General features: G+C 38.3%; 1 protein-coding gene across 1 annotated transcript in view; it reads right to left on the reverse strand.

Annotated features, from left to right (window-relative positions):
- LOC140726563 (putative Polycomb group protein ASXL3) overlaps positions 1-16096 on the reverse strand; it is a 218287-nt gene that overhangs the window by 125322 nt on the left and 76869 nt on the right. The window contains exons 4-5 of the mRNA XM_073043118.1: positions 15097-15214; positions 7930-8058 (exon numbers count right to left, since the gene is read on the reverse strand). Of these exons, the coding sequence (XP_072899219.1) occupies positions 7930-8058; positions 15097-15214 (247 nt within the window). The remainder of the gene's footprint in view (positions 1-7929; positions 8059-15096; positions 15215-16096) is intronic.

The following is a 16096-nucleotide window of genomic DNA, read 5'->3' on the forward strand; positions in this document are numbered from 1 at the left end:
AGAAAGAGAAGAAAAGGCAGCATAAACTTCAGATGAGGCAGCTGGAAGCAGAGAGAGAAGTTGCAGGGCAAAGAGAGGATGCTGTGAGGCAAAAAGAGGAAGCTGAATGGAGAAGAGAGGAGGAAGAGAGGAAAGCTGAAAGGCAGATGGAGGAAAGGGAGAAAGAGAGGCAGCATGCACTGGAAATAGAGAGGTTAAAGGTACAACAGGGAAGAGACTGGGCAGCAGACCCAAATGAGGGGTTCAAGATTAGTCGGGAGATCCAGTTGGTACCTCCATTCGAGGAGGTAGATGTCGATAAGTTCTTCCTCCACTTTGAGAAAGTGGCTGTGAATCAGAACTGGCCTGAGAGAAAATGGGCTGTTCTGTTACAGAGCGTACTTAGGGGGAAGGATCAGCAAGCGTATTCGGCATTGTCCATGGATGAGTCTAGGAATTATGAGGAAGTAAAAAGGGCTGTACTGAGGAGTTACAAGTTGGTGCCAGAGGCATACCAGCAGAAGTTCCGGAACTTGAGAAAGCCGTGGAACCACACGTATTTAGAGTTTGCCCGTGAGATGCAAATAAATTGTGAGCATTGGTGCGCCTCAAAAGGGGTTGATGAAGATTATGATAACCTGTTACAGTTCATACTGATAGAGCAGTTCAAAAGTTGTATCCCTGAGAGTATGAAGACGTACTTGGATGAGAAGGAGACAGAGACTCTGTCTGCGACTGCCAAGTTAGCAGACGAGTACGCCTTAACCCACAAGTCAAAGTTTTCCTCAAATAAGAGTTACCAGAGAGGCAGTAGGGACGGTAGATAAAGCCCACCGGCAATGGCAGAGAATAAGCCGGGAGCTAGTGGAAAAGGTAAGGAGGAGGAAAAGCAGGCTGGCAGCAAGTTTCCTAGCTTTACGTGTTATAATTGTAGGAAAGCTGGTCATATAGCATCTAAGTGCTTTGCTCCGAAGAAAGAGACAGGAAAAGGGAAAACAGCAATCCCTACAAGTTGCATTGAGTCGGTCAGCAGATCGATGAGGAAGGCAAAGGTAGATAGAGCCCAAGAGGGGTGTGAGAAGTTTATCTCGAAAGGAACGGTGTCGGTGAAGGAAGGAGAAACCCCAGTTCCAGTGTGGATCTGGAGAGATACGTGTGTTCAGCAGTGAAGCTGACAAGCAAGCCTGTGAGTGCTGAGGACCCGCCCATAGATTCCAAGATTTATCCCGCATGTGCAATAACTCACAGCATGTCTAGAAAGGTGGCTGAGAAAGGGGCCAGTTTAAATGAGTCCAGTGTTGATTTGGCGGAGACGTTTTTACCGACCCTGTACCAAGAGGGGTTAGAGAGTGGTAAAATGGAGGATAGTGGGCTGAAAGAGAGTGAAGGAGAGGAGGTAGATCTACTATTAGCAAGGAGGGAATTTATAGAGGCACAGAGTAAAGATGAGAAACAGATAAGGCAGTTAGAAGGTCCAGGGTTGGACACGGATGATCTGTCTGACGACAGATCAGTTTGCAGTTGAAGAATTTAAATGTGTTCCCGATAATGATGTAAGGGCTGTCCTAGATGAAAAGGATGCCGCTACCTTGAGGGAGTCTGCTGGGTTAGCAGACAAGATTGTTTTAACCCGCAAGGTTGAGATTACTCCAGATGGGAGTTGCCCAGAGAGTAACTGGGAGGATCAGGGGAACTTAGAATTTGAAAAGGGGACTGGTATTGAAAGCCTGGAAGAGGTAGATGTCCCATTTGTGTGTGTTCAGGGTGTGAAGGATGTGGAGTCACAGGGTACTGAATCTAGTATTGAAACTGAGGAAAAGTCTGAGGTATCTGATTTAGTTGAAAAGGAATGCAGTCCTTTTGGGTCAGATGGACTTGGTTCAGTGAAGAAAGGGTTAACCTTGGTACCAGTGGAAAGTGAGAATTCTCAGTTGTTTGTGTTAGAAGGTGTGCTAAAAGTTAATGATGAGATGAAAGCTGGTGATGTGAATATTATTGAAGGAGAAGGGAAAGGTGTTGTTCCTAAACTGAATAAAGAAAATTTAAAGCTTGTATTGGTTTTAGAAGGGTTGACAAAAGGAAGGGACTGTTAACTGAACAATGGCTTGTGAACAAGGTGCCTATGAATCAATTACAGTTTGTTTGGAAATTTAAAGATAAACAACTTGCTGATGTTATTCAAGTATGTGATTTGGAGAGGCAGAACTTGAAATGTTGTTTTGACCAAGAGGGATCATCTGCTGCTGTTAAACTGAAAACAAATAGAATGAAAGATCCTGAAGATAAAATTAATGACTTGTTTAAAATTAACAAATTGTGTGGAAGTTCAGCAAATGGGCTTAGTTTGGAAAACATTGGTGATAAGATAACTCCTGTGAAAGGAGTCTTTGAAGGCCTATTCCACACTGGTGAGCAAGCTAACCACGTGAGAGTTAAGTGGAAAAGGGACAACTGTTGACCAAATGCCACTTTGAATAACAGGATCTGGTTTTGAGGGAATTTGACAAAGCACGTGAAAGATAAAAACACCATGAAAGATTGACTGTTTGAATGTTAAGTTTAAAAGTAAAATAGAGAGTAGTATTTGCACAAACTTTTGTGATGTACCACAGTATAATCACACATGTATTGGTTCACACTTTGTAATATACACCTAAGCTAAGATCACAACACTTTAGTTTTTTTTTGCTAAACACGGAAAAAAAAAACTAGGCGATTATTAAGTTGGAGTCTGTTGTTACAGGAATTTGATATTAAAATACAACATGTAAAGGGGAGTGACAATGTAATTGCTGATTGTTTATCCAGATGTTAATTTGAAAGTATATCTGTATTATTCTTGTAGTTAAGACAACTTCTGTATTTTGTTAAACTCTGTAATTCAGTCATGTGCTTTATTAGTTAATTTTCCCTCCTGGTGAAAATTCCCAGAAGGATGGGGGTGTTATGAGTGATGAACAGACCTGATGGACAATGGGGTGAAGAGTTAACCATCCTCCCCGAGAAACACAAACTATTACTGTTGTTATGTTGACCATGAGAAAGAGATGAAAAACCAGGCAAGAACATCTGTGACAGATAAGAGAGGGGGAAATTGCTGATTAACCATATTGTGACTCCTTTTTTAAAAAAATTATTTACTGTTTCACTGCAAGGACAATAGTTTGCTCATAAACATTCCTCAGTGGACTGCAGGAGTGGCCTTATTTGATGGACACAGTCATTCAGCAGTGATGGATAGCTGAGACTCCATGGGTAGGGATAAGACAGGTCTGGAGAGACACCCTCCAGACACACCAGTGGACACTGATTGAGTGTTGGAACCCACAAGAAAGGTGGGGGCTTTGGAGACCGAGTCAGGAGATCGGTCAGTAAAGCTCACGCTGTTAAAGCAGGGCCGGTGGGGTCTTGTGTGTGTGTCCACTCATGCCAGAGTGACAAGTCCACCACAGAAGAACGGTCTAGCAGAAGGACGGAGAGGTCATAACTGAATGACCACAAAGAAACGACGGATTAAGAAAGCAAAGGAAGGTTTGCCTGACTGTAGCTGTTACATCTCACTCGCTCGCTCTCTATCTCCAACGATTACAATACAACAACCATAACTACATCAGCACTCATGAACTGAACTGAACTTTATATTTTTCTATGACAATTTATTTACCCCTAGATATCGATAGAGCTTGTTTATTATTGCTTATTATTATTATTCCTACACTTTTAGGTTTATTACTGCTAACTTGTGATATATGTATATTTGCATTATTGATATGGTTTTTGCTTATTTTTATTAATAACTTTAGTTTGGTACCACCAGACTCCAACGGATTCTTCTTTCTCTGCTGGTTAAACACCCAGTTATGGGGTACGTAACACACGATTACTCAGTTTTTGAGGACACCCTTGCCATATTCTTTCCATCTCAACTATAGTCAACTATAGTCCAAGGGATATACAGTGACTTGGAAATGTTCTTGTATCCATCTCCTGACTTGTACTTTTCAAAAACCTTTTTGTGGAGTTGCTTGGAGTGTTCTTTTGTCTTCATGGTGTAGTTTTTGCCATGATACTGACTCACCAGCAGTTGGACCTTCCAGATATAGGTGTATTTTTACTACAATCAATTGAAACATCTTGACCACACACAGATGATCTCCATTTAACTAATTATGTGACTTCTAAAGCCAATTGGCTGAACCAGTGATGTTTTGGTTTGTTACATCAAAGGGGGTGAATACTTCTGCAATTTAGTGTTTTATATTTGTAATGAACTTTGTAATCATTTTTTAGAGATCTGTTTTCACTTTGACACGAAAAGTCTTTTCCTGTTCATCAGTGTTTACAAATGCAAAATTAAAGCCACTGAGATTCAATGTTGTAAAACAATAAAACAGTAAGACTTCCAAGGGGGAGGGTGAATACTTTTTATATGCACTGTATTGTGTATTAACATTGTTATTTACTTGGCCAAAAGGTATCTGTTGTGTAGATTTTGAATTAAAAGATAAGTCCTTTACTTGAAAGTACAGGAGAGGTTAGAGCAGCAGTGACAGAGATTAGGTGCTGCTGTCTTGGTTTGATGCTAAGGGATTGAAATATGCTGATCCTGATAAAGGGACTGTGTTTATAAAACACAATTAACCTGTTCCCTTCAGAGAAATTCAGGCATGGTGCTGACTTTGTGCTTCCAAATAAATATGGTTATACATTCAGTTAGCAAACTCAAAAGAAGTTTGTTGGCTTGGGAAAGGTGGATTTGTTGGGAATGTGTGCTGGAAAACCTTTCACAACTTGTCAAAAATCAGAAAACTCAAGTCAATGGAAATTTGAAATAATCAGAGGATTGCTGGAATTTCTTAGCAGGTCAGGAAGGATGGAAGAGTTAATGTTTTTGGTCAATAACCTTTCATCAGATGATAAAGGATTATTGATCTGACATGCTCTCTTTCTCTCTCCTGTATTGTAAAATTTCTTCTGACTTTGGAAACCGTGAAGAATGGTACACAGCAAGAGACAATAAGGTTCATAATTTTCAGAGACACGAGAGAGACTGCAGACACTGTAAATCTGGAGCAATATACAAAAAAAATTGTTGGATGAACTCCAGATCAGGCAGTATTGATGGAGAGGAATTCAATGTTTTGGACCCTTCAACTAGATTGGAAATGAAGGGGGAAGATGCTACAATGAAAGGGTGGGCAGAAGGTGGGAGAAAAAGGAATGATGTGAGAAGCTGGGAGGTAATGGGTGGTAGAGGCTAAGGGCTAAAGAAGAAGTAATTTGATCGAGGAAGACCATGGAATAAAGAGAAGGAGATGGGGAACCAGATACAGGGAGGTGAAGTTGAATCTGTGTCAGGAAAGGCCACACTAGTAGCACTGGATGCAATAAATGACACAAATTGATTCACATGTTAAGTGCTGCCTCACCAGAAGCTCTGGATGCCTGTGAGGGAGGAGGTGCAGGGGCATGTGTAACACCAGTTTGCAGAGATAAGTGCCAGGAGGGGGAAATGGATGGGGAGGGAAGAGTGGACATGGGAGTCAGAGAGAGAAAGTGGAGAGGGTTTGGGAGGAGAGAGGGTGGTAAGCTTAGTGGTGGGTTTCTGTTGGACATGGCGTTAGCTATCGAGAATGAAGAGGAGTACGGTGAGGACAAGGGTACCCTTGTCCCTGTATGGGTAAGGGCAGATGTGTGGGAAATGGAAGAGATGTGGTTGTGAACTAGATTGACAGCAGAGGAAGGGAAATTACATCGTTGGAAAAATAAGGATGACCTTGAATGGAAAACCTTATCATGAAAATAGATGCACTGGAGACAAAGGAACTGAGAGAAGGGAATCACATCCTTGCAAGTGCAGGATGGGAAGAAGCCTAGTCAGTGTACCTGTAGGTAACTGTGGTTTGTAAAAGATGTTAGTAGATAATCTGACTTGGAGATGGAGCCAGAGAGAGAAAGAAATTGATGAGAGATGTTGGAGATGGACCAAGTGAATTTGAGGGCAGGGTGGAAGTAGGTGGTGAAGATGATAAGTTTCACGTGGGTGCAGGAAACAGCATCAATATAGTTGCCAATATAGTGGAGAAAAGGTAGGGAGTTTCATTGGTGTAGGCTTAGAACATTGGTCATCCATGGTGAAAATGAGGTGGTCAGGGCCAGGGGACTGTAGTGTTGGAGAGCATGCCTTCTCTCTTACATTGATGATTGCATTTGTGCTTCTTCCTCACACCAAGGCCAGGTGCAGACTGGAAGAACAACATCACACACTCCATCTTGTTAGTCTCCAACTCGACAGTGACAACATTGATTTCTCTCACTTCTGTTAACCATTCCTCTCTGTCCTCCCTCTTTTGCTTTCTCTTATCCCTGTGGCTGGTTTACCCTTTCTTTTCCACTCCCAGCTCTCAAAACATGCCATCACCCATGCCTTCCTGCCTCTGGTTCCTCACCTCCTTCCCTTTATTCCCTGCCTTCCCCTATTAGCTTCCTCCTTCAGCCCTGTGCTTCTTCCACCTATCATCCCTGGGCTTCTCCCATCACTCCCTTTTTCCCCCTCTTTCTACCTTTCCCCCTCATCTGGATTCTCTGCTCGACCACCAGCTCATGCTCCTTCCCCTCCCCCACCCTTTTATTCTAGCTTCTGTCCCCTGCCTTTCCAATCCAGATGAAGGGTCTTAGCCCAAAACATTGGCTGTGGTTTTCCTTCCAAAGATGCTACCTGACCTTCCTCCATCATGTTGTGTGTTACTTATGTTTTCAGTGAAGCACTGGAACACATGGAAAGAAGAGAAGATCCATCTGACAGGGGCTAAGTATTTCTCTGGAGATATTCTGAAAGCAGTGCGGAACTGTCAAGTACTTCACTGATCTCACTGAGTGGCCAAAGCAATGTTGCAATGCCATTTGCCACCAATTGCATGATTAACTTAGTCACGTATCTCCAGATGGGATCTAGCTAATCTGTTATAAAGAACTAACATAGTTTTCTTGTTCATTGTACTTTATATCCTTTATTTATAATGCTAGATATTGGGTACTCCTTTTTATGAGTCTTTGATAGCTTGTTTACTTAAAGACTCTCACTTCCTATGGCACATTTTAAAATTAGGTCATTTTGTTTACAAGCAAAACAGAAAACCTTCGAAATAGTTAGGAGGTCGGACAGTATCTGTGCTGAGAAATAGAATTAATGTTTTGAGTTGACAACTTTTCATCAGAACTGATAATGATTTCTGATTACGGTAATAATTCATTGAAGTAAGGCATTTCCAGTGTCTCTCTCCATAGAAGCTGTCTGACCTGCTGAATATTTCCGGCACCTTATTTCCGATATCTCAAATATATTGCTTTTAAGACACTTGGCTTAGTTTTTCCTCATATCAGAATAAATTAATACCTGTTAAATTTAACCTGTCACATGAAGCTATTTTTCCACATTCTCTTTCGTTTAATCTGCCATATATATTTAACTGCTAAACAGTCTTTCTGGCACTGAAAATTAATGTTTGACAAGTATGGTCAGATTCCTTTGATTTTTAATTAATACTAAGTATTTTCTGTGTATGGTATCTCATTTACTTTCTGTGCTGCTTTTATGTCACTTCTATCTTTTAATTTCCTTTATCTGATTTTGTTTACTGCTCCAATTTTCTCTTCCTGATTCAGCCTCTGTGTTGTATGTTCATTATTCTTTGAATGTTATTTCTTGTTCATGCAGTTCCTATGTGCACTGCAGAGTATGCTTTGAATGCTCGGCTAATAGCGTCTTAACGTGCAAAAATGTGCTGATATAATACTAATCCAAATTGATAGCACGCTGCAAAATCTGTCCCAAAGCTTTTTTTTAAACTAAATACAGTACTCTTTTAAATTTTGGTTTGTTGATACTTAAATTTTGTGCAAAATCTATAGTTAATACTGCCATAATTTGGGAAGTTTTATGAAATGTACCTGAACTGGATCTCTTCAGTCTTTTCAGGTGCTGATCTGATGTCTTAATGAGACTTGGTGAAGATCTTGCCCCATCTTTTAATTCTTTTTCAGAACCATTCAGCTCACCCATATTGCTTGATTCAAATCCTGGAAAAATACATAAAATTGATTTAATCTTACTGAATAATGTTCTACACATCTATTTCTCTGCTCTACACATCTACTGGCAACAATAGTTGGGATTTTATTGTAGTAGTTTAGATTACATACAATAATACACATCGTGGTATCAACTAAAAAGCCCATCAAGAGGTAACAGTTCCCATTGTTGGTACATTATCACTGAGCTCTATTATGGTACTTTGCTACTTTAAAAATCATTACTTATCCATCATTTAATTACTGCTTCACTAATAACATTGCACTAGGCATTTCCTTGAGAACCTACGTTAAGCTGCTTTACTCAGAGTGCAAAAGAGCAGCAGCTAAATATTCACTGCAAATTAACTTCTTAGGAGTTATTTGACTCAGGAGAAATATCTTATCTAGTTACACCAAGATGTTCTATTCAGCGGCTTTTATTGAAAGTGGCACACTTGAGAATGACTGGTCTTAGCAGTCATCTTCAGATACAAATGAGATTCCATAGAGGGATGGACCAGTGCTTGTATTTTTTTTTAGAATGAAAACAAAGCTTCATGTTGCTGGTCTTTCCTCCTGGTCCCTGCACTCTATTTAAATATAGCATGTTAGTGACTTATAGCAGCTTGCCAGTGCTTAACAGTCCAAGAAAATCCTAAACAAATGGCACTTTATTTAATTTACATAGTATGCTTCCATAGAGTGTACTAGGACTTTAAAAGGGATGTATTTGGTCCACGAAGATTATTTGACTTCTTTGTCATGGCTAGAATCTTGAAGACTCCACAAATTTTGCAATGTTATATTCTTATATCAGAATTAAACACCTTAAGTCAACCTATCACTCCTCTGGAAATAGGTGTTGAAGTTGGCTGTGTGATGGAAGTAAGCATTCAAAAGTACTCAATAAAAAATACATAACAGCCATAAATACAATCATGATGGCATGCCAGTACATCAACTTTCTTAGAAGATTTAGGAGATTTGGTATGTTATCAAAGACTCTGACAAATATTCAATATTCCCTGTGCTCAGCTCCTGGATACACTCACTTTGCTCTGCTGGGTAGATCCATTGTTCACATACCTGACACTAGGCAACTGAAACACACATTCTATTCCTAGCTCTTGTGTTGCCAGGCACACAGAGGAAGTATTTAAACTCAATGACCACTTTACTAGAAATAAGAGGTAGCTAATAAAATGGCCAGTGAATGTATGCTTGTAGTTTTCTGCTGCTGTAACCTGTTCAGTTCAAGGTTTAGCATATTATACATTCACACGTCCTTCTGCACACCTCTGCTGTAACGTGTGGTTATTTGAGTTGCTGTCAGCTTCCTGTCAACTTGAACCAGTCTGGCCATTCTCCTTTGACCTCCCTCAGGGGAGATCTGATCGAAGTTTACAAGATTATGAAAGGCATAGATAAAGTGGACAGAGAGGATCTCTTTCCCAGGGACCAGAGGGCATGCATTGAAAGTGAGAGGGGCTAGTTTCAAGGGAGATGTGTGGGGTAATTTTTTTACTCAGAGAGTGATGGATGCCTGGAATGCGCTGCCTGGTATGGTGGTAGAGTCAACTACATTAGGGGCTTTTAAGGGACGTTTGGATAGGCACATGGATATAAGGAAGATGGAGGGATATGGATATACTGTAGGTAGGAGGAATTAGTATTTGGGTGTTTTTGATTTGCTTTTTAGGGGGTTCAGTACAACATTATGGGCCGAATGGCCTGTTCCTGTGTTGAATCCTTCTATGTTCTAACAAGGCATTTTCGCCCACAAAATGTTCTTTTTTTTTATTTTTCACAACATTCTCTGCAATCTTTGGGGAAGGGGTTCCCAACCTATTTTATGCCTTTGGCCCCTACCATCAATGGAGGGGTGCTTGGACCCTAGGCTAGGAATCCCTGTGCATGAAAATCTTAGGAGACTAGCAATCTGATGCTCAAATCACCCCATTTGGCACCAACCATCCAAATCACTTGGTTCACATTTATTTCCCATTCTGATATTTAGTTTGAACAACAAATGAACCTTTTGACTATGTTTGCAAGCTTTTATGCACGGAGTTGCTGACATGATTGGCTGATTAGATATTTGCATTAATGAGCAGGTGTACAGGTGTACCTAATGATGTAGCTACTAAGTGTATGTGTATATCATGCATCTACTTAACATCTCCCTTCAAAGGTTATCAAATTTACTTTTCTGTGTTTGCCCCTGCAGTCATTGTTCAGTTCAGGCATTTGAATGCACAACTTCACTTGCTCTGATTGCTATTATACTAGTTACTATATTCTTCAACAAACATTTGTAGATGTAAAATTATAGTCTTGAAGCAATATCACCCATCCCTAAAGATTTAAATCGATCTCAAAACCTTCTTTATGATTATGATGAAATGAATCATGAGATATGACAGGATCTTGGCTGAAGAGCAACAGTGCAACATTCAATATTCATAGTACCACAAATTACATTAACAGCATTTATGAAATTTTTCTCCATTGTAGCAGCAACCCCATCCATGAAATAAACTGTATAGAAATATAAGAGATAAATCAAAAATGCTTATGCTGTAATTAAAAATTTTGTGTTTACTTTGGCACCTGGGAAAAGATGATAATTTGTTTAAATGAATTACATTAAGACTACACAAGCCTGACTAGTTTGTGCCTATCAATTAACACGGTGAGTGAAATCAGAAAATCTTCCACAAGGAAAAGTTTGGCTATGTTCCTTTAATGTATTGGACTCCTCTTATATATCTTTCTTTTCATTCTATGGGGCACACGACAATATTAAAATAAATACTTAATGAACAGTTTTTTGAACTCTTATTTCATATCTTCCTTTTAAATTCCATTTTGAATGGGATGAAGGAAGCTCCTAATGATAATGTTCTTGTAAGTGTGCAGGGTTTGCAATTGTTTTGAATATGGGAATGGGTATACCAATGAGGATTAAAATTAATATTATTCTCTTTCTAACATCCAGCAGCTACATGATGCAATAATGATGTAGGTGCTGGCTCATCACAGAAATAATCTTTATCAATGATTGATAAAAACATTGACATTGTGTGGAGGCTTGCATGTTTCAAGGTCTCCCATCAGGTGATGTCAACTCAGGTGCAGCCATGTTGGGCCCAAAGTTATGAAGTAACTGCTTCCATGAGCACACTTTTACCACGTGCTTTGTCTTAAATTGTATTACTGTTTTATTACCTATCATTTTTCAGAGAAACATGGCAAAGAGAAGTCCAGTAAAAGAGCAGATTTATTTACTTCCCATTTCCCTTTTGCTCTACAAGTCTTTCCTGCTCAAATACTTAATTCCCTTCTGAATATTACTTTTGAATTTTAATCCACTACTCTTTCAGGCATAGAATTTTAGATCATCGCAATCTACTTGGTTTAATTAAATAGCATACACAAAATAATTTTTGGAGATAATTTTGTTTTACTCATTATTTTAAATTTATTCTTCAGCAACCTTTTGCTTTTGGGACACATGAAATCAAACTGTGAATATACTATATATGCAAGTGCAGGATAAGAATAAGTGGAAACTGAATATCAAGGAAAAATAATGCTTTTATTAACAAGGATTTTATTACAGGCTGCAAAGTCCTGTGGCAAATGGCCAGTTAGGGTAAAGTTAATGAAATGAAATAAATTAAATGTATTTCCAATGCAGGTGTTAATGTTGTCATTACAAGATGAGAACATAAAAGTAGATGCAAGTATTAAACCAAAACTGGTAAGCCAGGTATTGTTAGTACTACTAACAATCTGTTTGCATTATTATGTCTTAGTACACGAATCTGTGAATAGTCAGAGAAGGTATGTTTTCTAAGCTGCAAATGTAAAGGCACCTGTTGCTTGAGCTTATTGCTGCAATCTGCTTGCAGGTAGCCACAATGAAAACACAGCTCCATCTGCAGTAATCACAGTCACTATGGACCTCAACATGATAACTTCTTAATGATTTCAGTCAAGCACTATTAAGTCACTATACGGTGTTCTTATTTCATCTCTTAAAAAAATTCCAAAGCTATCACTGCAGACTGTGTAGGTTGATGGGCAATGAGTGTGAAAGGAAACATGACACAAGAGCAGGACAGCACCTGCATGAATGCCTTCCTCATGTATAGAGTAAGGAAATGTAGAGATCTCAAGGGTTCTATCTTTCAAGGAGCCAAGGACATGGGATTACTGAAGCTACTTTCAAATTTGACCTTTTTCCTTGAAATGTACATTGTCATTTTGTATGCAAAGCAAGTTGCAGCTATACAAAATAAATCTGTGATTAACCCCAGAATAATTTTACTTGGAGACTATTCAAAGGTGGTAACTCCTTACAGTAGCCAGCGTGGCCTTCACAAAATATGATGCTATACCATCTGCCATTTACCCCACACTGACTTCGATACTCTTTGTCTTTTTATTATCTCTTTCAAATGAAGGGAAGACTAATACTCAAAACTTTGTTCAGATTTGGAAGAACTGAAATATTACTTGCACTGCAATGTCGCCTTTACTTTCATACAACATTTTGTAAATTTTCCCAAAGCAATTACTTATTAATTTTGCTCCCCATCTAATGTATACATGGAGCATGTTTCCCAAATTCAAATTTATAAAATCATTAGTCAGTTGTCCATGCCCCTCGTGGATTATACACCATCTGTATAAAACAATCTTGGTACCAGAAGACATATACATTAAAGTGTTACTATTGCGCAAAGACAGGAATCAGACTATTACCTTCTACTTTCTTAGGAGTTAAGAATACAGCATAAACAGTAGCATTCTTAAAGTGCTCCTTATATGCTGGGTAAGATCTGCAGACCTGCATACATTACACTATTCTTTATTGAAAGAAAACAGAGAGCAGGATGAATGGTTGTTTGCACAATAGAAGGAAGTACATAGTGATGGTTGTTATGATTTGGTATTGGGACCTTTGCTTTTCCTGACACAGATTAAAGACCTGCTTATAGACATATAGTACATTCTTTCAAAATTCGCAATGGCACACAATTAAGAAATTTAGTTCACATTGTGCAAGGTACTAATTTTAAGTAGGACATAGAAAACGCTTGAAATGTCTGGATATATGAGAGATGAAATTTGGCACAAACAAGTATAACTTAATTAATTTTGGCAGAGAAAAAGTAAGGAGAGGCAACAATAACCATTGAGTGTAACATTGAAGGGATTTCAGTAAAAGGATAAAGTAAGGACAAACTCAGAAAGCAGTAAAACTAGTTTATTTTTTTATATGGTGATGAAAATGGAGGCATTGTCAAGTAAAGCAAAATAGCTTTGCTAAATATTGATTTTGCCCCAAAAGAAGTACTTAATGCTGCAAACTATCCTACAGGACAGACATCAAGAGCTCTGAGTGAAAGCAGATTTATTCCAACTTACAATAATAAAATAATTCAGTCTTACATGGTGAGAAAAAGAAACTGCGTGTGTTCTCCTTAGAGACATAAGAATACAAAAATGTTTTAAAGCAATATTCAAGATAATGAAGATCTATGATAGCATAAATTGGGAGAAATAATTTCTAGTGCTGGAATAGATAACAGTTACAAAATACAGATAAAAGATAGTTGGCTAGAGGAATAGAAACCATGTCAAGAAAAAATATTTATCAGGGAGGTTGTTTTAATCCGAAATGTACAGAGTGATAAAGTGATGGAAGCATATTCAATAACAACTTTCCAAATGGAATTCGAGAATAACTTGAAAATAAAAATAAATCTGTAGGACTGGAAAAAGAGCAGGGATCCCACTACTTGGTGAACTCTTTGAAATGTCCAGCACAGCCTCAAGGTTTGAATGGTTTCTTTCTGTGTTGTATGATTCCTTAATCACCACTCGAAAAATTCCCATTATCTATTTTGTTTATATGAACACTCCCAAATTATCTAGACTATCCATATATCACTGATTCCAGAACAGCCTTCTGCATCATCTTTAAATCCTTCCTAATGTGTGGTGTCCAGAATTAGATATACTTTCCACACAGGGCCAAATCAGCAACTTAAATACAGATTTTCTACAGGGCAGCAATGCTAAACAATCAGGCACTCTGTGAATACATAATGTATTCATACAATCACACAGCACAAAAGTCTTTAAACATATGCAAAAATACTTTTAGATATATTGAGCAGTCATCTCCATGGATATGAGCGAATGCCACTTTTTGAAAGGGTCTATTGTTCAGTTTCATCAGCTTCAATAAATAGCTGTTCCATCTATTGTTCCATGATATTGTTCCATCTTGGCTTGGAGGGCCAGTGGTAAAAGATGCTTTGAAATTGTCACTTCATTCTTATTTGACAGATCTTTTCCAGAGAAGGGTTAATTGCGGAGCAGTATTTTTATCTGCAAATTACCATACAATTTTGTAACCAGAAACTCCAGTAACCATTTATTTGCTAATAATCATGCTAATTGCTTATATTTAAAAGCATATAAACAAAGATTGTTCAGAATACATAAACAATGCATGTGGCACCTTGTGCTTCTGCATAAAGTGCATTATTATGCTTAAAAATCTTTTGAATGTCCTTCTCTGTTATTCCAATAATAATTTTATATGTTCTCCTTCAGACCAGCCTGCTCAGTTTGAGAATATCATATGAAGGGAATCTTGTGATGTGAATAAGCATAATCTCTGTTATTACTCCATTTGAAAGATCAGCAAGACTGGAATTTTTAAACTGTCATGACTTGCCGTCTGATTTCCATAAATAGGTCAAGAAACACTGAGTCAATTCAGTATAAACAAGAGAAAATCTGCAGATGCTGGAAATCCAAACAACACACACAAAATGCTGGACGAACTCAGCAGGGCAGGCAGCATCTATGGGAAAATATACAAAATGCTGGAAGAATTTGGAGAAATGCAGAAGGGTCTTGGCCCAAAAGGTTTACTGCTCTTTTTGTCCATAGATACTGCCTGGCCTGCTGAGTTCCTCCAGCATTTTGTGTGTGTTGAGTCAATTCGGTATTGCTACTTACCAGATGGTGATTCTGAATGCTCTTCTGATACTTTTAGAGGTGTCAGTACAACACAAGGAATGGCCTTGTTCATCATCATAGAAACACCAATCCTTCTCTTTTGTTGCTGCTTCAATGCCTATCAATATAAAAAGATGAACTTTGAGCCACAAACACTTTTTTCCTCCCCATTGTATTTTCTTACCATTGTGATTAATCATATGTGCTCAAGTCATAATTAACTTCAAATTTCTAATAGTTTATATTAAATAAGAAATTAATCTGAGACATTCTCTGTGGTGTTTCAGAATAAAATATCGCTGAGGGCACCAATGCCTGCTCAGCCTCTTTAAAGAATTTTATCAACATAAATATGTTTTTGTTCAAAAGAATGCATCCCCTCCTTCTGTGGGGAAAAAAAAAATTCTTCCAGATTTTTTTAATTGAATGTAAAAGCAACCTCAAGTACCATGAAGGAACTACTGCATAATATAAAATGGATCACTTCTAAATGGTGCTGGCAATTCCCAAACACGAGTCAAAATTTCAGTTCTAATTTGGGCCGCAATTACTACTGGGTCTATGTTTACAATTCAGATGCAGTCTGACCTGCTAAGTATTTCCAGAATTTTAGTTTTACTTGGTAAAATGTCAAATTTTGTTGGTAGATTCCAATGCCATTGAATCTCAAGGACAAAGGTTTGAATTTCTTTTGCTGAAGAGGGTCATTAGATGACACTTTTGTTGTGGAAACATGTCAAACAATACATAAATGATGTTTAAGTCTTGCTATATACAGTCATGGATTATTTCCTTTTCTGAGAAATTACAAACTGAATTCGACATTGTGCAATCATCAGCAAAGATCTCTACTCTAACCTAATGATGAAGAAAGGTCATGGATGAAGCAGTTAAAAGATAGCTTGGCTTAGGTGCCCTGAGGAACTCTTGTAATGATATCTTGGGGTGAGAATGATTAATTTCCAACAACCATAACCCTTTTTCTTTGAATGAGATATAC

Source organism: Hemitrygon akajei, chromosome 1 (assembly GCF_048418815.1).
Source record: "Hemitrygon akajei chromosome 1, sHemAka1.3, whole genome shotgun sequence".
Lineage (NCBI taxonomy): Eukaryota > Metazoa > Chordata > Chondrichthyes > Myliobatiformes > Dasyatidae > Hemitrygon > Hemitrygon akajei.